Here is a 24,217-nt window from a genome sequence, read left to right as displayed (position 1 = left end):
CACACACACACACACACACACGACACAAAGCCATTTCATTTCTTTATTAATTTTGTAAATGTTGAGCTGGTGTACAGAGTAAATTGTCAGTAGATGTCCTTGGATTCCTTTGGATTAAAAGGATTTTACATTTATGTTTTTTTTTCTTCTTAATTCATGTTTGGCTCTCCATAACAACAATAAAAAAGAACAAACCAAAAAGTTAAAATACCCACGAGATCCATATTTTTATCCCCAGGTCGCAAGCTTCACCCAGAACTCAACAGTCTCTTGGTAGCTACAGCTGCATGATGCTAAAAGTACATCCATAACATAACTGGGATCCCATTTGACAAGTAAGGGTGCATAGCATTCTAAGTAAATATATATATTTTTCCATATATTTCACATATATATAGCCTTTTTATGTTAAAAACATTTTCTGTGCATGTGTGCATTTGCATTCCTTATTATTTTGTTATATGCTATTGCGTAAATGTTCTCAATCCATTCTAAAGGAATATACATGTTCTCTAGTTTTTGCAACAGTTAATATTTTTGCATGAACTTGATACATGGCGTCCTCTCAGCAGTAGTCCCTCAGTGCAGGCTGGATTATCCAGATGTGACCGGTCGTCCATCCCTCCTTGCTATGGACGCCTCGTTTGAACAGAGTTCAAGCCTTAGAACTGGCTCAGTCTTGGGTTTGGAGCAAGAAGAAATCAAAAGAGGCTGCGTCGAGGAAGAATGCTTGTCACCGAACCATCAGAGCCACCGCACGCCATCAAAAACCACCCCAGGCGCCCGTCCTTACCCCCCTCCCTACCCTGACATCAACATAAGTGGCTCCTGCTTCAAAAATCAACCAAAGCATAAATGAATGATGAGCCCTTATTGAACAAACTGTAAAATAAAGAGAAGGGGGGGGGGGGGGGGATACACTGTTTTACTGCTGCGTGACATCTCAAAGTGTGATTGCTAGAAATGAATAGTTCTTAAACCCTTCCCTCTCTAAATCACTCATCCCTCATGACTTTTATGTACAGTATGTTTAGGATAAATGTCGATGATCAATAGCTGATATCGATTCGAAACAACAGAGAGAATACAGCTTCACTTAGAAAGTACAGATCCAACACAGGTGACTACTTTATAACAAGACTTACAGGATATCAAGACCATACATTCAGCTCTGGCTGTGCAGCCAGACTAAACACACACGTATTGATGGGTGATTATTGCAACAGATCTGGGACATTTATATATATATTATATTTTTCATAATAAAGCATTCAAGATTTAAAATAAGGTTTTACTGTACTGTTCTGATAGTCAGGTGAGATGGCACACTCGTTGAGGTAAATCAACTTTTAAAAAAACTCCTGTGAACTAAAACCTGGGAGCCTCCGTTTGTCCAGTAGTGACGTTGTGTCCTGTGAGATCGTCACAGCTTCAGCGTCCTCAAAGCCAGGACCGAAGGGATGATATTAAAATTACACACAGTAATTAAAACACACGTACAAAAGATTTTCGTCAAGGGGCGCTTGAATGTTGTCAAGGTTACCTTCAGTCCATGGTGAGAAAAAAAACACAGTATGGAGCCATTCTGGTATTTGCACAATCATGAAGAAAATGAGTGACATCATTTCTGAGCAATGGAAGAACATGGACTTTAATTCCCAAACCCTCTGTGTGCGTGTGTGTGCGTGTGTGTCGTCACTCAACATATTTTCCCATGAGCTCACACAAACAGCCTGCTCCTTCTGTGAGCGGTTATTGCTCCTTCAGAAGTACAGCTCATGAAAACGGACAAATAAAAGGCGTGCAAGAAGAGGTGCATTCTGGGAGGGTTCAGGCTCACAGTTACGGGTCAGTGTTACAGTTTCTCATCACAGTGATTAGTGACTGACTGCCTTTGCTACACTTGGAATAACTCCTAAGGAGACAATCAATCGAAGCTCGACACAGCCTCCACGCAGCAGACCCTTCACCACTAACCCAGTTAAACCAGTGCTACATTATTAATGGCAATTCAGCTACTCTACCCTCATCTGGAGACATCTACTGTCGGTGAGACGCTGCACGTGTGTGGTGGGCGTGACGCACTGAGATGAGATCGACAGGACGTGACTGAGGTTGGTGTCCCGCCCCCTGCTGGACACGGGCAGGACTGCTACATCTACACTGAGAGGTGGAGGTAGGGCAAGAATGGGAGGTTTCTGCTGCTCAGACCATATCTGATGGACACAAATCTTTGAACAGCACGCGGAGATAAATATCCACTCACAATATCTCTGTGTCACCCTCCCCACAAGGCAAACCAGCTCCAAATATCCCCCCTCTGCAGTCGCGTCAAAAAGTTAAAACGGAGAGGAGAGACAAATATGAACGCTGAAAACAGGCAGAGGGACACATTTGCATGGGCTTGTGCCCACAGAGATGTCAAAGTACACAGAAAAATACACTTTCAGACCAAACAAAAAAACAAAAACCAAACGGGGACAACATACTTAAATCCAAACAGCAGCATCAGTGGCATTGCGAAGGATCTTTGCTCATAAAACACACATGTAACACACAGTCACATAAGAGCATTGTAGTGCATACAGCTATATGTACAACACTGACACCCAGGGGAAACAACTGCAGCTTTTCTGCACTTTGAGGGTCACATTTGTGATCTTTGCGGCAGGAAAATGGCGGGGAAGACTGGGAGAATCCTGTTGCCTAGAACTCTCTTTGAAGAAGGGCATAATCGTTCCCCACGTTGCATGCCTGTGCCACATAGTAGTATCTGGACCCCTCCAACCCATATGACCCTCCCCTTTACCCCTCATTATGTTTAGTTAAAGACAGGCCATGCGGCAGCAGTCACTCATGCTGATACAGATAACAGGAAGCACGTTTTTGGTTGCTTTTTTTTTTCCATTTGGGTTTGGTTTTTGTTTTATATGAAATCATGCCTACTAATAGATGTTTTCAATTGTTTCCTTTAAAAAAAAGTAATAAAAATTACAAGTAAATTCGTCATTCATCCGTAACTGTTTCCATAGCATCGGTGTATGTCGCCTTAAATTTCTGTTTGTGTTTATCGGGATTGTGATGTTCCTCCGCTTAGCTGCTGCTTGTCATGTGTCCATGTAGGGTGGTTTTGGTGAAGTGGGTAAATCCTTAGCAGGACTCTGTGGAGAGAGCAAAAAAAAAAAAAAAATTAAATTAAAATTTATGGAAATGTTTCTTTTTATAACATCACTGGCAAAACATGCAGATAAGTGTGTCAAACACAAATAATGAACAGATTCTCTCTTTTGAAGGTCACGTCACCCAAATGCCAATTCTCTCTTTTTAACTCAGGATTTGTCTATAAAGCAGCAGTGTTAGTTCTGCACAATCATTCACACACACACACACACACACACACACACACACACAGAGTAAGGGTTACACAGCAGCTTGAAATATTAGCCATCTTTGGAAGGTCATGGCCCCCTGTCAGGGACCATTGTCAGGGACCATTCACAACACTGCCAGCTGTCTCTTCAGGATGCTTTCATGTGTCTAACCTAAAGCTAACCACCATTTCCTTTTAAACTTCTGTCTTTACTATGAAATTTAAAGAGAAAAACAATGAACCCCCCAAAAAACATCTGCTTCCTAGCTAAGGACCCTACACATGTACACACACGCACACATAAACACACACACACGCATGCACACGCACGCACGCACGCACGCACACACACACACAGATCTCCAGTGGTTTAATTGTGTGTGTTTACACATGCATCTAAGTTGGTCCACACTTGCCGCTCAATTGGTGTGTAATAACCAGACTTTCTGTCTACAAAGTAGTTTGCAGTAGCCGGATGATGTGTGTAGTCAAAAAACTTTGTTAATGAACGTTTTGAACTTTAAGCATCGTGGTGTCTCCGTGCCGTTCCAATGATACTCGGCCATACTAACTCACTACCAGTTGCTGTTTGTAAAGCTTCTGCTTCCAGGTCAGTAAAATATAAGTGAAACGTGCAGATCGTATAGGCCAGCTCGCCGTCCATGTTCTTGGAGGTGTTGGTCGAATCACAACCGAGTTATCTGGCTTCATTCGGACTCCTCTGGGCAGATGCTACGGTGAACACATGCATTTTACGTTATTGAACTACGGCAGGAATTTGGTTTCTTTGTGTGCATGTAAACAGTTAAACTGAGAGTTTTCTTAGTTGGTCTGATTTCAATCACAGACTGATCATAAGAAACACATCGTTCAACATTTTTAATGTGTTTGGTTTAATCTGTGCATGGAATAAAAGTATATGACATAAAAAATGATTCCCTGTCCAGAGACATACAACACAAGATCCGACACTCTCACCTGTTTAGAATGGCCAATCTCATCTCACCAAACATTTGTAAATTAATGGGGTCATTTAACATGATTAAATTAAGTTATATAATTTCATGTTATTAAAATAAATCTAAATAAATGGTTTAGTTGTTAACATTCTATGACTCCATCACATCTAACTAGACGATCGTCCACATTTGGTCATTTATAACCCTTATTCAACGCATAACAAGCTCATTAGTGCTAAATTAACTGACAGCCACATTTGGGTGCATTTAATCCAGAGATGCTGGATTAAATGGTCGAGTCCACATGTCAGTCCCATACCTGCGGAGACGCAGACCTGTCTGCATCACTGCTTAACTCTCCGCAGACTGGCACATTTCACTATCTGAGCACCTTTCTTCATATCCACAGAATCGGGCTACATCGGGGGAAGTTAGGAGGTGAGGAATGTGGATGGGTAGAGCGGAGGGTTAAGGGTGTGTGAGTAAGAGAGAGCCAAAAGTTAAAGAAAACAAAAAAGGACAAATGAGAGAGAGGTGTCATAATGGTGGAGAAGGGAGAAGATGTGACAGACAGATATAAAAAAGAAGGGGGAAGAGGGTGGGGGGGGGAGAAGGAAAAAATATATAAACAGTGAAGCAAAGGCAGAAGTGATGGGTGACATTCAGGAAAGACAGTCACAGCATCAGAAACAAAGGCAGTCTGAGAGATTCAAATAATATTTGAAAACATATTTTACAATTTGATTTATTGATATTAAGACGAAAACACGTGACTGCATACCTGCAGGGGAAAATATATATAAAGAGAGAATTATCCAGGCTCTGATTCCAAAAACGTCAGTGATACAGTACCCAGTCATCCAGGAAGATTTGGATTTAATGAAGGCAAAATGATCAGACAGGCGAACGCACAAACAAAAGGAAAAATAAAAGTGTGGAGTAATGAGGAACAACGAGATGAACTAACGATTACAGACGAAAGCAAATGTTTCTCTGGGATGATGATGATGATGATATTTGAGCAAAACAGCAGGGCAGCAACCAAACCATCAACCATCCCAATGTTGCACTAAATCCTCCCTGGTGTTTTACAACAAACACATTTGTTCCCACAAAAACACCTCCAATAATCTGAACTTTAAACTTGGGAAATGCCAGATTACCCTGTTCGCTACCTGCCAGCTCCTCTATTAAGGTTTCCTCCCACTACTTTGCAGACCAGAAGCCCACCTTGCCGCCGTCCCGCCCCAGGACGGCGTAGCTCATGTACTGCTCGGCATCCACCTCCAGCTCGTTGGCATCCTGCAGAGAACCCTCCACGCTCATGTCCTGAACCCCATCCTCACCCGAGCCCTTCCCTCTGCGCACAACCTTACGCACAATCTGCCGCGCATCGGGGTGGTAGAGAGTGGCGGGACAGCAGCGGAGGGGGGGGGGGGACAGATGCGAAAACATGAGTTGTGATGAATTTGAAAATGATTATCATATTAATAATCATTGCATGGAGAATGTGGCGGGACTGAGGACAGTTTGAAAGGGTGTGAGGTGACCAACCTTTTTCGTGACAATGTTTCCATGCTCGTCCATGAACTGTTCCTCGCTCACATGCTCCCCGGGAAGATCTCCAACCTCATCGCCCTGTAAACACAATATTTCATTTGTACCCGACCAAACACCAACTGTTTCCAGCTGCGCTCTACACCCCCACATGGACTGGGACGCAGTTCACAAGCTGGACTATTTGAATACTAAAAGCCAACGAGAAAAACCTGAGGGATTTGGACGGCGTTTGAGGAGTCATGTCAATCCGTCAGTGGCTCCTTTAGGGTTCAGACGGTTTGTAACAATGCTGTTCACAGCCTAAAGTGCAGCGAGGCTACACAGCTATTTATAAACCTAAAGACATTCCTAAAGCCTGGACAGGAGTCGCCGAATCAAACACTTCCAACGTTTGCATTTCGGCTGGCAGATACGCACAAACATAGCACAGAAGGCCAAGACGAGCTCTGAACAGCTGAACACCAGGACATTAGACTCCTGCAGAGTAACTGTCAAGTGGACGGATTACGATTTAATTTGGTTTTGTACATACAAAGTCCCGTCAATACTCATGGCTGCCACCCCTTGTCTCCTTTCCTCTGTCTCTCCTTCTCTGTACCTTAAGGATGACTCTACGGCGGACCACTCTGGTGGTGACGTTCTCCTCCTCGTCGGACACCCCCTCGACCTCGCCGAGTTCGCGGTCCAGCTGACTGTGTATGTATTTGAAGACAGAGCGCACAGAGCCGCTGGCAATGTTGTGAATGCTCTGACAGCAGATGACCAGGAAGGCCAGCAGAATGAAGCTGAAGAGGAGCTCCGTCACCAGGGCCCACATCTCTGCACACCGATTATCAGCAAGTGAACTCCACTAAGCTGCACAACACGCCCACGGATCCTTCAGAGATTCCTACTGCCACCACCCTCAGAGGAAATGGCTGCTGTCCTGTCGCTGGTTCAGCTGCACTTTGGGTTTTTTTTGTCTTTCACTTCATGTCAGTCTCTGCGGCGTTAGTGGGCCAAGTGCCCGGGTCTTTATTTCTTCTCCTTCCTACATTAAGGTCAGGAATGTCCACCTAACCTTGCAAAGCCACTACCCCCTGCCTCCTCACTCTCTCTCTCTCTGATCATGTGATCAGGGGGCTTTAAATACTGCCCCATTTTGCCCCGGATGCTGCAGTATGAACACGAAGAAACCTTTTCTTTCGCCCTCACCATTTTCACCCATTTTCATCAACACAATCGTCACATAAGTATTGTCGTAAAAGTAGTATGTAGATAGATTGTTGCAAATTCCCCCTGACTCCAACTGAGTTTTAACAAAGCTAAATACCTAGATATAGAGTAAATATATCATGTAACAAAGCAAACAACGAAAAAAAAACATTTTAACAGCTAAGAATTTTCTTTACAGTGAGCTGTGGGTGGTGTGCCAGTCATCATGTGGGACAGGGATCATGTAACGTGAGTAGGGCAGAGAATACTTGCTATATTTGGACAAGCAAGCTGCATGTGACTATCTTGGGCCTTATCCTCTGTGTTTGGGAGTGATTATGACAGATCACTTATGATCACTCTAAACTTTGACCTTGGGCTTTTGACCAGCACAAATTGTGCCTGTTTATTTTTAGTTTTAATGTATCTTCAATTCCTGAGAGATCGGTCCTTACCTGGCCTGTGAGGCGCATGTCATCCCAGCCCCTCAACTCTGGGACCCTGTGCGGGAAGCCTAACCCCTTCTCGAAGGGTTGGGTACCTCTGAAATGGCCTCGTAAGCTTTCTGAGTGTCCCATGTCCCTCATAGGCTGAATCAAAGCCTCCTGGGAAATGTGAATCTGTTCTCCATCTATAGCGTTGCACACAGAAGACATCATGGTGTCCATGGCCTGCCTTGTTTTATTTTGACTGCCTGCCCAGGCCTGTGTCTGCTCTGTGATCCATCCTTGGCCTGTCTGTTCCTGCAGGTAGCAAAGTAGGGAGCCTCCACCATTTCCACCACTACCTGACCTGAAAAGAGAGAATCGATGAATTGGGATATGGTATGCCTGTACTTTTGGGAGAACGTCCGTGTCAGAAAAGTTCTAATTAGACTGAAAACACTCAGAGACAAGTAATAAAGACCTGTTTACCTGTCACAGTTTCGATCTGCAACACAGCCCAGACCAGGGGACTCACTGAGCCGAGTGTATACCCTCTGCTGTCCTGCAACAAGAGAAAGCCCTTCCGCTGAGCCCATCCCTTCTCTTCCTCCTCCTCCTCCATCTCCACCAGGTGTACTGGTGAATGCCGATGCCTCCGAACTTGCCTCTGACCCCTGACCGTTGTTTAGCCCATTTAGATTCATCCCAGCGATGGTACCCCCGAGCGAAGCTGGTGTGGCAGTGCTGAGTGAGTCAACGCCCATCTCTGAATCGTCTTCAGGTAGCTCAATGGAGCCACTAAGCAACCCGCCCCCACCGCTGGCTGCACTAGCCTGACTAGCCGGCCTACCAAGACTTCCATAGGGCAGCCCGAGTAGACCCTCGGAATCATCAGCATTGCTGCATTCCAGTGAAGAGTCCTCCACAGGAACCAAGGAGGGGCTGTTGCCTGATGGCCACACCTGCACATCAGACATCTCCATGAGGGTGTCTTCTTCTGTGGTGGCAATGGGTGCACAGTCCAGACTGGAGACTTCCTGCCAGTAAGGCTCAGAACCCAGTGGGGAGGGCAGGCTGTACTGCATGGATGCAGGCGAGAGCAGCTCTTCCTGCGCCAGACCGTAACCTGGAGCGAGACAGAGAGAGGCACACTGACACCCAGCCCCGCGCCTCGCTCCACACCTCACCCCACAGCACCGGGAAACCGGGAGGGGGTAAGTGCCCCTGCCCAGGAGCTGGGCATCTAGAGGAGGAGGGGTAGGTGGGAGTAGGATAGAAGGCAGGACAAAAACAATAGCAGGTGGAGTAAAGGTGCAAGAAGCTTTAAACAGGAGAGCAGTGTACAGAAGATGGTTTGTCAAGCTCGTTCAGCCAGGGCTGATGGCACGAGCAGCAGCGGCAGCAGCAACAGACAAAGCCAGACGGGCTGAGCCAGGCTGACGGTGAAGTTGTGACTGGGCATTGGCTGCTGCTGCGCTGCTGGCTGCTACCTGCAGGGACATGGACAGGGATTAATGCCTTCACCCCCTAACTGGGTCCAGGACACATACCTGTCCAGCAGGGACACACACATGCCGAGAACGCACTCACTCTTTCTATGATCACACTTATTCTCACACTCAAACACCCATGCATTCAAACACACTCAAGAAAAAAAACCAAACAAACAGAAAGACAGGCAGGTTAATATTGCTGTCAGGCTGGATAGCATGCACGCAGGCAACCACATTCTCTCTCTCCTTAAGTGCACAAACATAACAGCTCCCTCCAACCCTCCACACAAAACACTTAACAACAGATTTATTATAATAATGGAATCCATTTAGCAGTCATAGAAATACATATCAGGAAGTACTGCTTGGTGAGAGACCCCGTACCGTTTTCATTGTGTCCTGAAAGGAACAGTGACGCTGCCTCGAGAGAGCTGGTGTTAAAAGTTACATGTGGTTGTGCTGAGGACTCAGGTCACTCCTCTTACACTCCTCTTTCACAACAGCTTTATGGCAAAATTGCATTTTTGGTCCAGGAAACAGAACCTGCACAACGGTGCACATTTCCAAGCCAGATGGTTTCTGGATTAGATCTACCAACATGTAACGACGACGTCAATACCCCCTTAAAAATAGGAAAATGCTTTATTTGAATTATATGATAAAGTGCAGGCATGAGCGGCAGCTGTAATAGAGCTGCACTAGAGGCTGATATATACAGGACGCACAAACAGCCTGGACTGTAACTGGAGTCACAACTGGCAGTTGTGTTAAATACTGCTGAGGCTGCAGGAGATATTTGTGACAGCAGGAAGACCGAAAAAGCTCCGGCGCTACTTTCAGCTGCAGCCTGCAGATAAACTGCAAAGAGAACCGCCTGTTTCTTGTTGCAGTCGTTTTTAAGAATATCAAATGAAAGCAAATTTACAAGGTTTACAGAAAAAATTCAAGGTTGAGAAAGAAAACAAGCACTAAATGTACAGTATATCGAAAATATGGGATTTGTGTGTGTGCATGAAATGTACACGTGCATTAGACATCCTAATGTCAGTTTCCATAAAAATAATAATTGTTCCACACATGTTTGTAAAGACGTCACTAAATTTGCCTTTTGTATGAGAAGATGACTGAGGACGAGATATAGAAATGACAAATGGACTTTTGTGAGTCGTATGAAGAGTGCCGTCGCCCGACTAGACAAACAATAATATAAGATAAACAAGGAATCATGTTCACATCAAAAAAATGTACTGTTAAGAGTGAAGAGCAAACACAGTACATCGTATCTATGCAGGAAGCACTGAAACACTGTGCAGACATGGTATGGAAGACATAAAACACCAAGGGTATACAGTAGTATACAACTTAAACTGATGAGCTGCAGTAAATGCACATTTACACTGAGGCAATATTGAACTGACTATCACAAAAAAATAGAAAGATTTACACACAAAATAGCCCAACAGATGGACACAGTTTTCCCATTTGTTAAACACCACCACAACATTCATACATGAAAAGGGAACATATTTCATTAAAAAGGATTTTTTTTCTAAACAATCCCATGCATCAGGTCAGTAGTGGAGGAACAAAGACAGACGGGGTCATTTAGTATGTCCACCATGCAAAGACGTTTGTCTGCTGAGGCAGCATTCGAGCCATCGTGTTGCTGGTGCACCTTGCTGAGTGTGTGTGCATGCAACACGCACAAGAGTGCACAAATGAGAGGCAGCCAAAGCCACATGCGAGTGCACAGAAACAGAGAAAGAGACGGAGAGACAGAGAGAAGACCAAACAGAGAGAGAGAGAGAGAGCGGGGGTCACCTCCCCCATCCCAGTGGGTGCTGAGCACACAGTCTGTGTGAGAGCTTTAGTCACAGAGGAGACACTGAAAAAGGTGGAGTTTTCAAAACAAAGGGAAATGCACAACGACTGGCAAAATAAGATGCGGGTCGAGGACCAAGACGAGGCCGGCATGAGCTCAGAGTTCGGAGAGGAGTGAGAAGGAGGAAGAGAGGAGGACGGCTAGGCTGCAGGTAACATCCAGAAAAACCACGTGGAGAGGGACAGATTCACAGGAGGACAGGGCCGCTAAAACAAAACGGAACGCACCAACATCAGCCCTGCAGAGGCCCCAAGAACCTCCCATGCAGCCGCAGGCAACGAGGACAGAAGTGTCCTCTTACAGAGGAGACGTCTTCAGCCCCAATGTTATGTTAGGAGCATTCTTATAGTTTCAAAAAAGAGGAAAATATTATATTGTTGGGTAGTACCACCCCTGGTGCCTCGACTTGACTTACTAAATATAAATAAATAGAAAGCTAGAGCTAAACAAAGAACTGATGGTTTCAACTGGTATCCACCACTCTGGACAGTGTTTTTGCTTTATTTATTTTATTTTGTTGTATTAAAAGTTTTTTGTGCCATTTATTCATTCATATAGCCAATTACGTCCTTAATCTGCTCTCCTTATTTACCTATTTTATTTATGTAGTTTTACAGATTTTATTATCTCTGTTTATTGTGCACGTGAGAAAAGTGTCCCCTACCAAGGCATCAGCGGGGATTTTTTTGTTAATATATTACCAGCAGGACCCTGAAATCAAAGCAGGCAGGTCAGCAGGTCTGCGGTTATCAGATTCACTGCTGCTGTGATCTGAGCGTCTCTCTTTTCACCCTTTAGCCCTCATGGTCGTATCTTTATGCGCTTTTAAAAAAAAACATCTGTGAATATTGCTCCAGTTTTCACATAACCTGTTGAGACTGATTCATCGGAGGCATGGAGAACGGAACAGAACCAGTCCCAGATGGAAGCAGAGCTCACGAAGGCCCAGAGGTGAAAATGGAGTCAATAAGATGAAGGATATGAACCATGAGTAAAAGGAGGAAGGACTGAAGCCAGATAAGCTTATTTGTACTAAACATGATTCATGTGAACTGGTCATGTATGACAGCTTCTTCATATAGACTAAATATCACTCTTATTCTTAAAATGGTGAATACAATCAAAGAATCAGTACCAGAACTACGGAAACATTGCACGTCTCAGTTTGGATTGGTTGTCGTTGGATGCCCTTGTTGTGTTTTAATCTGTTTTTTTCACTCTTTGCTATCTTTTTAATGGCGTCGCTACAGAGGCTGGAGTTCAGTAGGAGTGTCCTGAGTCCGTCTGCATGTGGATGGAGCGGTGGTCCGGAGAAAAGCGCTGTCAATCATGTGTCAGTCAAAAAGACCTCACCTCGCCCTCTGAGGGCCATTTGTGTGTGTTTTGAAGAAATTTCTCAAGGTCAGGGCCAAACGGGGAAGGGGACAACTGTACGATATGGGAGCCTGAACTCACCATTGGTCATACCAGGGGAGAGGTGCTCTCGCTCGTGTCGGCGCCTGCTGGTGTCACGGGAGGCCGGCCTGGCTGGCTGAGGAGGCTGGCCCTCCAACATGTTGACGATGTCCATGCGGTCGATACTCTTCAGAGCCATGTACAAGCTCTCCACTGCAGAGGCACAAAGGAGACGGGGTTAAAAGGACAGGACAGTGGTTCACCTGGACAAACCGCGTCAAATACCTGTCATTCAAAGGAAAAGTTACAGTCCCACTCACTCTTTGCCCTCTTGCCCTCCCGGGTGGCCCACAGGTTGAGCAGCGCAGAGCTCTGCTCCAGCAGTGAGTTGGGATTCTCCACACGGATCTTATTGATGTCGTCCACGCTGAGCTGAAGCTCTCGTGCCAACTCTGCAGAGGACGGCGAGCCAGAGAAGAGCCGATAAATGACAGAGACATTTATATCAGCTCAGTCTCGAGCTGCCACCCCTGATTCAGCCTCAGTCTATCTGTGGCTCCTGGCTGGAGAGCAGAACTTTATTTGTTTCGCTGGCTGGTTGCCATGGTCTAATGTTGTTTAACAGGCTGATCCAGCTTGTCAGACACGGAAAGATTTGCAACACATGAGACCGTATTTGCATTGCACCCGCTCGCTTACCGGCCCAGCTCAGGCCCAGCTGCTCGGCGATCACAGCCATCTTCAGCTCCGTTCGCTCCATGGCGCTCATGGACGCTGCACAAATCAGAACAACTTAACATCTGCCTGGAAATGAACTTATACCCTCAACACAGCAAGCATGGATGTAACAGAAATACCCATAGCAGGTTCATTGAGGGCACTATATCTCTCTCTTAAAGCCAGGGGGGTCAGAGTTCGCCGCCGGTCCTCACCGCCAATAATCTGCACCCACAACAACAAAGAACCCTGAAATCTCCATCTCACAGAAAACTCTGACCAAAGAGGCTGTGATGTTATCTCACCTTGATACAGGCGGGCATGGTGATGTTGAGGTTACAGAGAACATGCTGGCTGTCCTCGTACTTGGTGGATTTGCGGAGGAAAGACAGCAATGCGGCGGGTTCTTTACTGCTGTCTCTCACCTTTAACGCACAGGGACACACGTTAGGTCGAAGCACGGGTCGAGTGGCGCGGCGCCAACAAATAACAACGGCTAAAGGCTGCACCTTAACAGTGACAGGGAGGCGGTTATCTCTGAAGGCCTGGAAGCTGAAACAGCGAGGCTGCTGGGTGGCCTTCCTCACCGGCATGAGATTCCCTGAGCACTCCAGGTGAAGCGGCATGCCCTCCATCACCTGGAAGGTGCGACACAGCCATTAACGGCGTGGAGTTGAGCGTTCCACAGACAACGTGACTGCAAACTGGCGTTTATGGCATCGATGGATCGGTGGCGTCTGTGCGCTGACCTCGATGTCTCTGCTGCGAGCCACCTCTGTGAAGTTCTCGTGCTGCTCCAGGGTTTTATCCATCTTATCGTCGGTCATGCAGTAGCAGCGCAGGCGGCCCTCGCGCGTCTCATTCATCTTTGCAAAGACCACAAATTTGGCCATGTAGGGCACCGCCGACAGCTCTCGGTACAGCAGGTTGGCAAAGGTGACGGCCTCCGCCGTCCGAGGACAGTCTGCCAGCCAGAATCTAAGAGGAAACGACGGCACGCAGTTACACGACGTCGTTAGGAGCCTCCTCTGTGCTGCGTCACGTAGCGAGTGTGTTAGAGGCTGGATGTACCGTGCTGAAACATTTGTTGTGAAACTGGCGCAGTCCTTTGCATACAAAAGCTTGGTGGTGCCAGTGATGTCCTCCCACTGGGCCGGGGCTGTGCCACCTACAGAGGGTGGGACAGGTCACACTCATTAATCCAGCTTTCAGGAGTATTCACGAAGAGACCGATGGTGGCAAAAACTTTTATTATCGCAACATTTCCCTTTAAATCTTTCGCAATTGTACCTATGACGGAGCAGAGGAGACGCAGACTGGTGGTGTCGCCCTCCCCAGAGTCCCGCGGGCTCTCCCTCCACGAAGGAGGCAACGGGATCCGCAGTCCGATGGGTCGGTGAAACTTGCGCCGCCGTGGTTCCACGGTGACCACGGGGCTAAAGTTTGCTTGGCTACCCAGCAGCTTCGCAACCAGCTCGTCTGGAACCGGCTGAGCCTGAGGTTTAAAACAGCGGATGAGATGTGGGGGTGTGACGTGGTAGCAGGTGGGTCATGTGAAGGGAGGCAGAAAATGAGGTTAAAAAAAAAGGAACGCAAGAAAAAACAGGATGAGGGAGAAGAGAAAGACAAAATTCCAAAGAGAATTAAGTTTCTCACTGATTTGGGGGGAAAAAATCAATAGCAACACAGCTTGGCTGAGAGACTTTAAAACGTTTCATTTTTATTGCAAAACGTGGCAACATGTTAGCATAAGAGTTACAATCATAACAGTATAGATATCAGAGTTAATTCTTAATTTCTACACCTGCAAATTCAGTTAAATATGTGTTTGTAACAGTATTAAATTATCGGAATAGCACTAAGAATAAATCCATGACATCTTACATTAAGATACAATCACTACTGCAGCGGTGATGACAAGAGCAAGTTAGACACGTTAGATATGTATAGATATGTTATAGTCATTAGTTTTTCTTAAACATAAAAGGTCCATTTAGTGGTCATTTTAGTTTACTGGCAAAAAGATATTCTAATGTGTTTCTATCTACCTGCTGCAGTATATTCCCAGCTAAATTAGAATTGTTGTTTTGTTTTGTTTAAAAAAAAAAAAAAGATCAGAAATAAGAAAAGTGGATATTAAAAACAGATTTTAAACAAAATTTGTTTCCAGACGTAAAACACATGAAACCAATAAAACCACTGGAGAAAAAACATAGAATGAACAAACACTATGACGATTTGAATTATTAGAAAATAAAGTACAATACTGTCAAAATAAATAAATGTTAAAATAAATATGTGTGATAAGAAAAAAATGAACGTCCTGATGAAATGATCAAGTAGTTTTGAGCAACTGACTAATTTGATTGAATATGATGTCACATACAGAATATCAGGCAGTAAATACTTGTGTTATAAGTATTTCCTGCAGTTGAATGTGTTTCTTGTCTTTGGTGCGTCTTTGTAACAGAAAGGGACTAAAGATCAACCCTGTTAGTTCAGGGAAACCAATCATTTGCTCTCCTGAGCCTTTTCATATGACATAAGGTACCGTCAACATCCAACATGTCCGTGGCTTTCACAAGAATACAGAAGATAAACACAGGGATGAAATTAAAAAGGCGAAACAGCGAAGATGAGGCATACCAGCACTAAAAAAGCAGTCCTTATAAGTGTGCATGCACGGTGTAAATTAAAAGGTCCTCTAATAATGAAAAAGCAAAAACAACAGAACACAGTGACGATGACTTAACTGACACTCATTCCAGTTCAAACATGCTTTTATTCAGACGACACCGACATCAACAGTTCGGCCTCTCTTCTCCTTCCTCCTCATCGTCCCACCTCACCTGCAGCCCCAGACGGACTCGTTTGGTGACTGCCGTCTCGGGAAACGTGGCCTGGACCATCGGCACCAGTTTACTGGTCAACAAGCCTCCCTCTGGCCCGATCAGATCACTTTCCTGCTGCACTCGGGAAACAACGGCAAAGTAGAGGGGGAAGTCGGTGGAGATGATGCGCCGGATTCTCTTCTTGCCGAGCTCCTCTTGACTTTCTAAGTCTGAGAAGGACGGCGCGTTTAAATGGCGTGGAATGTTTGAGCGTGAGACTGAGGTCGATCTGGAGGCAAGACAACACCTACCTTCGTCCATCCCATTAAGGATGGTTTCTAGCACCTCGTCGCCGTAGCGGTTGCGATGTTCTTTCCAGACCGAGCCGTTCTCGCTCCTCAGCACCACAAGTTCTCGGTCGCCGTGGCTCAGAGAGGCAAAATGAGGGATCTCCACTATCACTGGTCTGTGAAGCAGACGCAAAATTATAAATGAACAAGCAGAACGGAGTCAGCTGAAATATTTATGAAGGGGATTATTGTTGTAACGCTCAGCGTGTGAGCTTCAAGATCCCCAACTCCCTGAATAATCCTGTCAAATTATGTTTGTGCACTATGAGGTCTAAGATATTTGCAAAGGTTTTGTGTTCCTTTGCTTTATTGAGGCCATTTTAAAGTAAGCTAAGTGTTATAATCTATATAAGGCAGCTGCCTCCTCACCCCAAGAACTGCATCCCGGCTGGGCCCAGAGAGATGATCCTGCTGGCCAGCCCCTCCCCCTCCACCAGCGGTGGAGGGCAGGTCAGCTTCTGAGGCTTCACCAGGCGGCAGGTGATGCGGGTGGGTGCCGCACAGGTCCGGGGGGGTATGATGACACGCAGGCCGTTGTGCCTGCTGCCACGCATGGAGCCACCCCGAGCGTCCACCATAAAACTGACCAGGAAACTGTGACAGGAGCACACGAACACTCAGACTCCACGATAAAAGGAGGTTCACTCAAATGAGGCGTCATTTCTTCCCGCTCACCCAGTGTGGATGGGACTGGCCACTGGGCTGACGTTGTCCGAGGTCTCTGTCGCGGGGCTGCTGGGGATCAGCGAGTCGTCGTCGTATTCTTTGGGCAATGGAAGCGGAGTGTGTTGCTACAAGAGACGGTGAGACGAGCAACAACATTGAGAGCTTTTCAAAATAACACAGAATCACAGAAGAGATCGTACAGTATGACAAAATAAAACAAAATAAAAGCAGCATTTGCTCAGTAAAATGAATTTTAAAAGCTTACATTAAAGAGTGAATGGGCCATTGCAATGAAAATAAACTTCAGATTACGCTGATTAAATGGCAACATTGAGTTGCAGGATACTGTTGCAGTTTTTGGTCGTCGTCAGTACCTGATCCATCTCCTGTTCCTTCAGGACAACGGTCTCCGGAGACACTCGGGGTATCCTCGGAATGGCAGGTGAGTAATTCCTGTTGTAAAAAAAGATGAAAATCACAAATCATCATTCTTTGCTCTTTGCCTGTGTTTTAGTGTCTATGGTGCCTCCCCTTTCGTCAACAGAACCTATTAGCTTGTGGCTGCTAGCTTAGCTCTCTAGCTTGCTTCCCCACCCAGCCCCCCCTTACGCTGTGCCCAGCCCTCTCTCGTACGCCAGTGATTTCTTGGGGGAGAGGAAATCGTCATCATGGTCTTTCAAGTCATCCATCTTCATGTACCTGGCCCCTTCTGTCCCCAGGAGCTCCTCTCCTTCAGAGAACAACATGCCAAAGAGAGACCCAGGTCAGGTTGGTGAAAGAGAAGAGAAGAAAAAAAACACGGTGGTTAAACTTTTAAGAGAATGCGGCAACACTGGCATTAGGAGATGGATCTGTGATTTAAGAGCCAGACTGATGACACGAGACGATAGAGGCCATGCTCTGAACACAGCGTTAGAGGCGGAAAAACTGTTACGATGAGGAATCGTTGCGGAGACTCTGACGAGCTTAAAGAACCTCCAAATACGACAGCAGCTACGTTTTTGAAGAGCATCCGCTCTACAGACATTAATCCTTGCAAAAAAGGCCTAAAAAAAAACATACATAATCAACTCACAACACAGAAGAAGCAGCTTATTATTCTCCTTAGAAGTACAACGATGCAGCAGGACAGGAACAAAGGCACCTCACCACTCACGTGAGCTCAGAATCTACTGTTTTACACTTCACCTGTAATAACAGCATATTTCCCCTGTGAGTACGGGCCTGAGTGCATAAGTCAGTCAGTGCTTTGCAATATTTTGTAAACGTCCCACAGGTTCACGCTAGATCCCAAATAATGTGTCAATATAATTTGACCATTCTGGGTAACAGGGGATTGTTCAAGATGGCTGCTCGGCTGCTTTCTGTGCTTAAAGCAACAGTATCAATAAGGCTGTTGAGTCATCTGACACCACTGTAATGAAACGCACATTCTGCTCCTCACTGTGCAGTGAGTACAACAACACAAAGAAACTGAAATTAATCATAATACACCTAGAATCTGCAATAAAAAAAATGATTTTTGTGATGAAATCAAAGAGAAGAAGTCATCCGGAGGCGTTATTGAAGTGACACAAAGGGTACAGACATGGGGAAGATGAGTGCATACCAATGGGGAACGAGAGACACCATCACATTGAACACCAGTACAGAGAGAGAGAGAGAGAGAGACAGAGAGAGAGCGAGAGCGAGAGCGAGAGAGAGAGAGAGAGAGAGAGAGAGAGAGAGAGAGAGAGAGCGAGAGCGAGAGAGAGAGAGAGAGAGAGAGAGAGAGAGCGAGCCTGTTCATGGTTTGAAATATATTCCTATTACTTACAATGGTCTCTGTTGTAGTAACAGAGCCGGTTGACATCTGTGTTAAAGACAAAGGCTGCGGCAGCATGTCAGGCGTCATTTTAGACACAGACGCTACTGTATTCAAGTGATGGCGACTTTGGTTCCAGAACATTGGGACGCTATCAGAAATCACACACTGGGCCAGTGAAGCTGTGGTTAAAAAGCAAAGCCGGGTTTCCCAGAGACGTTCCAGATACATTTACATTTAGAGAGACGGAGAGGCAGGGAGGCTCAGATGGAGACAGTGAAGTTGAAATGGAGCCACACAATGACTGAGCTCAACTGCTGCACAATGAGACATTCATACCTAATGTTAGCTGAGCAATTCCTAAAAAGGCAAGAAGCAAAAAAGGTTTTACAGACCGATCCAAGCATTGTACGGTTGGACAACATCAGTTATGATCCTCAGTAATGATCCTGCTGTGCTCTACCTTCATCCTCAGAGACATCTAGTATCTCATCCACTGTTTCTGGGAAGCTCATGCGATGTTTCTCCGTGGTCGTCTGCAGGGAACAAAGAGCAGAACCAGCTTAGGACACCGGAGTTGGGCTTAACTGTAACAATCATTTCCATGTCATTATCGTGGCCACATAATGCCATCCCTGTATCCAGAGCGCCTTGGAGGCATTTCTAAACTTCTCACCATGGAAACCGTCTCCTCAGTGACGAGCTTCAGCACGTCAATCACTGAGATGTAGCCCAACCTCTTGGCGATGGCCAGAGCTGAAGTCCCGTTCTGTCGGACAGAGAGTTGCGCCCGTCACAGACTCTGCGGTTACGTTTGACAAAGAATGACACGTGTTCACACTCACAGCTGTTGTCTCGTTGGGTTGAGCTCCATGTTTCAGCAACAGAGTCACAATGTCAGTGTGTCCCTGCTGGGCAGCCTGGTGCAGAGGAGTGTAACCGAGCTGCAAACAAGACAGCAAGACTCCAAGTTTAGAGGTATAGATCCTCTAATTCCAATAGCTGCATTGCCTCAGGATTACACACATTATTTTTGTATACGTGCCACATTCACAGCTCTTTTTTTTTTTAAGTAAGCAGATGTGACATCATATCAAGTATCCTGTACAGTATTTATTTCTTTATTCATCATGAAGACGGAAAACTGGCACTTTTGTCAGCGTTCCTGCTGTTCAACACAATAACCAGCAGGGGGCGCTCACCCTTGTTTTGCTGTTGACATTGGCTTGTTGCTGCAGCAGGAACTTCACCATCTTGACGTTGCCGTAGTGACACGCGACGTGGAGAGGAGTGTAACCCATCTGACAGGAACAGAAAAACAGTCAAGAGGCTGACATACATTTTGTCCTAATGCCCTTTTAAATTGAAAACTCTAAACGCGTTACAACTAGTTGGGATTCATTGGTTGATGAATATTTCATAAAATAATAATTGAGGTCCATGAAGAAAATTAATTTGGGAACCAGACAGTTGCATAAATATTTGATACAGACGGAGCAGGAGTGAGATAGCAAAATTTAACACTTTGACATCATGATGTATTCCAGTAGATCAGTTCCACTGTCTGAAACGCTCCGTCCTCATCAAGACCGACTGCTGCTGAAACATCTCAGAATGTTGCTTATAATTTCAGCCCGTAATATTGGTAGTGTGACGTTCAGCTCTGACTTCAGCCGGGAGAAACGTACCCGTGTGGCGGCGTAAACCGAAGCTCCCTGCTTCACCAAGATGTCTGCGATGGCGACGTGTCCCTCCTGTGCCACCAGATGCAGCGGCGTTAATCCACTCTGGGGCCAACAGGTGCAGAAAACATGTGTCAACCTCATGAGCTCCAGAACATTTTAATAATCATGCGTTCCTATGAAGATTTACTCATTTTCCTTGCCTTGTTTCCCAGGTTGACATTGGCCTGTTTGGAGATGAGCAGGGAAACCATGTCCGACCTTCCTTCCTGTGAGGCGAGGTGGAGAGGCGTGACTCCCTGCAGTGACTCGGCGTTGGCTGAAGCTCCGTACTGCAGCAGGCTGTTAGCTACCTCCACCTGGTTCTGCTTGGATGCTATGTGGAGGGCAGTGTAGCCATTCTGGTGCACAGGCAGAATGTGTGTAAATGCCGACGTGTGTGTGATACTGGAGCATCCAGGAGTCACCTGTGGTCTTACGTACTCTGGCTGCAGTGTGCGGCGACCCTCCTTTGCTGACCAGCAGGTTAACAACGTCCAGGTTGTTGTGGTGCACAGCGACATGAAGTGGAGTCAGACCATTCTGTGAGGGGGAAAAAACAAAAACCTCTTATTTGAAATGTTCCTTATTGTTTTAGACTCCACCCACACAGTGTTGTTTTTGTGACCTTTCCGGCAGCATTCGGGTTGGCTCCTCTCTCCAACAACAGCTCTGCTACATCCACCTTTCCATACTTGGAGGCCACGTGCAGCGGAGTGAAGCCTTTCTGCAGGAGCACCAAAAGGACAGTGAGGGCCATGTCAGCCCCAGAAACGCAACACTAAACGCAACGATGTCAGGACAAACGGACAAACTTAAGCCGAGGTGCTTTACTTTGGTCATCTTGGTCTGCTGAGCCTCCATGTCCAACAGGATTCGTACAGTTTGTACATGGCCCTCTCTGGCAGCGATGTGTAGAGGGGTCTGGCCCGCCGTGGTGGTGGCGTTTGGGTTGGCTTTGTGGTCCAGCAGTAGCTTCACTAACTCTTTATGGCCCATTCGAGCAGCACAGTGGAGAGGAGTCTGGTCATCCTGGTCAGGGAGGAAATGGTTTCATTAATTGATCAGCTTCTCTCTTAATGGTATGAACGTGCTGTAAAGGATGGAATGTGTCTCCACGGGTACTTGGAGGAGATCTGGTGAAAGTGACGTCTACCTTGGCCTTGGCATCCACCGGTGCTGCATTCTGCAGTAAAAACTCTGCCACCTCGTAGTGTCCTGCTCGGGATGCCATGTGGAGGGGGGTTTCTACTTTCTGCGCAGGCATAAAATCACAAACCACACAGCGGAAGTTGTTACTGCTCCAACAACACGACTGGTGCAAACTCTGCTTGGCTGGAGATTTCAAAAGGAAGCTCACCACATTGGAGGCACTGGGGGAAGCTCCCTTCTGGAGCAGGATCTTCACAATGTTGAGATGACCCATAAATGATGCCACATGCAAGGGTGTCAGGCCAGACTGTTATGAGGAAGATCACAGAGTGATGAAGAATGGCCTCTGTTAACATCAACTTAAGTTCTTTTCCCTTCTATTTACCTCAGTCACTGCCTCTAATGATGCAGAGTGTTTCAGAAGGAGATCCATCACACGCATGTGGTTCTTTTTACAAGCAATATGTAAAGGAGTGAAGCCATTCTGGGGAAAAACCAACAAAAGAGCAATTAATTTTGATCTAAAAATTAAAAGTACAGTCGGATTTTTAAATTTGTCTTCTGCTGACCAGCGCCCGTGAGTTGGGTTTGCCGCCTTTGTCCAGCAGTACTTTGGCCATGCGGTGATGGCCGCAGTGTGCTGCCACGTGCAGAGGGGTGAGGTGGTCCAGCGTGATGTCGTCAATCTCAGCGTTGTACTGTAGAAGCTGTTTGACACAGTCCATGTGGTCCCCCTGTGCTGCCATGTGGATTGGAGACAGACCATTCTACAAAACACAACAGACCCTTCTCAAAACAGGAAGCACCTTCTTGTGAAAACTAATACTTGGAGCGAGAAGCAGCACCAGAATCTATGACTCGGTTTGATGGCCTCAGCTCTGATTTATTTAAGGTCCAACCCATATGGTGCTCAAAGTCAGTGGATTACCTTAGTTTTTGCCTGGATGGGGGCTCCATGGTCCAGCAGAATCTCTATAATCCTGACGTGACCGTTTCTGGCTGCGCAGTGCAGAGGCGTCAGCTCATCCTGGAGGAAAAGGATTATTCGTGAATCCCTTAATGGCACATCACATCATGCTCGAGTGAACTCCTGCTGCACCTTGGTTTTGGCATCGATCTGAGCACCTCTGTCCAGCAGGAGCCGAACCATGATCACATTCCCCCTCCTGGATGCAATGTGCAGAGGGGTGATACCATTCTGCACAGAAAAACACACGCACTTACACAGGCGCACGCTTCAGGAGCCGTCTGTGGTGACGGAGATTGAAGTTGCAGCGAGGATGATTATTTTACCTACCTTTGGCGTAAAGTTGACATTAGCGCCTCTGTTGAGCAGCAGTTGAGCTACATTCAAGTTTTCGTAATGTGCAGCGATGTGTAGGGGTGTGAATCCAGTCTGGTGGGACACGACACTGTCACTACGTGTCACATTTGTTACGGGGTTGTTAAACTTGGACCCCAAAGAGGAATTTCCAAAACACATTGGTCAGTGAAGCAGCAAAAGCTCATCACAGTGCTGTGCATATACCGTGCTGCATTCTACACAATACACAGTCCTGTATAATCTACTAGAGTGTACAATACTCTATAGATCTATAGGTAAGTAATGACCTAACACTACTTAATAAATGCAACGGAGCAACTGGAGTCATTACATGAATAAATGTACCGAGTTATTTGATCTCTATTGATTGGCACACACACACACACACACACACACACACACACACACACACACACACACACACACACACACACACCTTGCTGAGTACATCAGGATTGGGGTCATTCTGTAGAAGCACCGCGGCTGTGCGTGTGTCGTCATTGCGTGCTGCAATGTGCAGCGCGGGCAGCCGGACTTTTCCTTTTGTGCCGTAATTAATGAGCAGAGCTACGACGTTCTCATGTCCCTGTTGAAGGGCGACGGCCAGAGGAGTGAATCCATCCTGTGGCACACAAGACAGAGTGTTAGAAACCTGGCCAATATGTGGAGGAAAACATGGGAGAAGGGAGGCCCGTGACAACGAAACAGGATGGAAACAAAGCGAGTCTGGTTCAGCGGGGCTGGGATTCAGGAATTTTGGGGAGATTTGCCTTTGGAAACTTCTCTCAGTTCTTCAGTACCTCTGTTGGAATGCTCTGATTGGCTCCATTCTCCAGAAGAAACTTCACAACCTCTAGATGGTTTTCTTGTGCAGCCATGTAGAGTGGAGTGAAACCCTTCTGTCTCAGAAAGACGCACACACACCACGCACACGTACACAGAGCAGCAGGAAAGCAGACACAAACACAGCAACAAAGACGTAGGAGGACAGAGAATCACGCACACAGATGTACAGAGAAAGAAAAATGGACACAGAAATATAGGAACAAAGACACGTTAACAGATGGAATTGCAATAGATAGTACAATGGTTTACAGTGCAGCGTGCAGTGTGTCCTGTAATCACCACAGTGAGAGCGGTGTGTGTCTCACCTGGGACTGAGCGTTGACATTGGCCCCATAATTAACCAGCTCTGTGACGACCTGCTCCTGCCCTGCCAGGGCTGCAATGTGCAGGGCCGTGTTCCCTTTCTGTTCAAACATAGATACACAAGAACAAGAGTGCACTGGTGTAATGAGCGCCGGTGCTGTTTAAACGTGGAATCAAACATGTTTGCCTGGGTATCTGCAGTGTTAAAAGACATATTCCAGCCTT

General features: G+C 46.2%; 1 protein-coding gene across 4 annotated transcripts in view; it reads right to left on the bottom strand.

Moving 5' to 3' along the window:
• Window positions 1-29: 29 nt before the first annotated feature.
• ank1a (ankyrin 1, erythrocytic a) overlaps window positions 30-24,217 on the bottom strand; it is a 64,657-nt gene continuing 40,469 nt past the window's right edge. For 2 of the 4 annotated variants that reach the window (XM_029829570.1, XM_029829572.1), the window contains 41 exons: window positions 23,995-24,093; window positions 23,644-23,742; window positions 23,280-23,465; window positions 22,817-22,915; window positions 22,619-22,717; window positions 22,448-22,546; window positions 22,089-22,286; window positions 21,905-22,003; window positions 21,728-21,826; window positions 21,524-21,622; window positions 21,202-21,399; window positions 20,996-21,094; window positions 20,812-20,910; window positions 20,532-20,729; window positions 20,335-20,433; window positions 19,849-19,947; window positions 19,492-19,590; window positions 19,323-19,415; window positions 19,110-19,182; window positions 18,986-19,006; window positions 17,452-17,572; window positions 17,217-17,295; window positions 16,852-16,967; window positions 16,546-16,770; window positions 16,138-16,292; window positions 15,845-16,056; window positions 14,286-14,490; window positions 14,067-14,163; window positions 13,745-13,973; window positions 13,505-13,633; window positions 13,301-13,420; window positions 13,136-13,220; window positions 12,978-13,052; window positions 12,599-12,730; window positions 12,339-12,491; window positions 7,998-8,634; window positions 7,539-7,875; window positions 5,884-5,967; window positions 5,560-5,712; window positions 4,649-4,745; window positions 30-3,161 (listed from right to left, as the gene is read on the bottom strand). In XM_029829570.1, coding sequence (XP_029685430.1) covers window positions 4,674-4,745; window positions 5,560-5,712; window positions 5,884-5,967; window positions 7,539-7,875; window positions 7,998-8,634; window positions 12,339-12,491; window positions 12,599-12,730; window positions 12,978-13,052; window positions 13,136-13,220; window positions 13,301-13,420; window positions 13,505-13,633; window positions 13,745-13,973; window positions 14,067-14,163; window positions 14,286-14,490; window positions 15,845-16,056; window positions 16,138-16,292; window positions 16,546-16,770; window positions 16,852-16,967; window positions 17,217-17,295; window positions 17,452-17,572; window positions 18,986-19,006; window positions 19,110-19,182; window positions 19,323-19,415; window positions 19,492-19,590; window positions 19,849-19,947; window positions 20,335-20,433; window positions 20,532-20,729; window positions 20,812-20,910; window positions 20,996-21,094; window positions 21,202-21,399; window positions 21,524-21,622; window positions 21,728-21,826; window positions 21,905-22,003; window positions 22,089-22,286; window positions 22,448-22,546; window positions 22,619-22,717; window positions 22,817-22,915; window positions 23,280-23,465; window positions 23,644-23,742; window positions 23,995-24,093 — 5,670 coding nt within the window. In that variant the 3' untranslated portion in view covers window positions 30-3,161; window positions 4,649-4,673. Of the gene's footprint in view, window positions 3,162-4,648; window positions 4,746-5,559; window positions 5,713-5,883; window positions 5,968-7,538; window positions 7,876-7,997; window positions 8,752-12,338; window positions 12,492-12,598; window positions 12,731-12,977; window positions 13,053-13,135; window positions 13,221-13,300; window positions 13,421-13,504; window positions 13,634-13,744; window positions 13,974-14,066; window positions 14,164-14,285; window positions 14,491-15,844; window positions 16,057-16,137; window positions 16,293-16,545; window positions 16,771-16,851; window positions 16,968-17,216; window positions 17,296-17,451; window positions 17,573-18,985; window positions 19,007-19,109; window positions 19,183-19,322; window positions 19,416-19,491; window positions 19,591-19,848; window positions 19,948-20,334; window positions 20,434-20,531; window positions 20,730-20,811; window positions 20,911-20,995; window positions 21,095-21,201; window positions 21,400-21,523; window positions 21,623-21,727; window positions 21,827-21,904; window positions 22,004-22,088; window positions 22,287-22,447; window positions 22,547-22,618; window positions 22,718-22,816; window positions 22,916-23,279; window positions 23,466-23,643; window positions 23,743-23,994; window positions 24,094-24,217 lie in introns of all 4 variants that reach the window. The other 2 variants (XM_029829571.1, XM_029829569.1) reach the window with 2 other exon arrangements.

The sequence above is a fragment of the Takifugu rubripes genome, chromosome 21 (genome assembly GCF_901000725.2).
Source record: "Takifugu rubripes chromosome 21, fTakRub1.2, whole genome shotgun sequence".
Lineage (NCBI taxonomy): Eukaryota > Metazoa > Chordata > Actinopteri > Tetraodontiformes > Tetraodontidae > Takifugu > Takifugu rubripes.
This window is presented reverse-complemented; position numbering and strand designations above follow the sequence as displayed.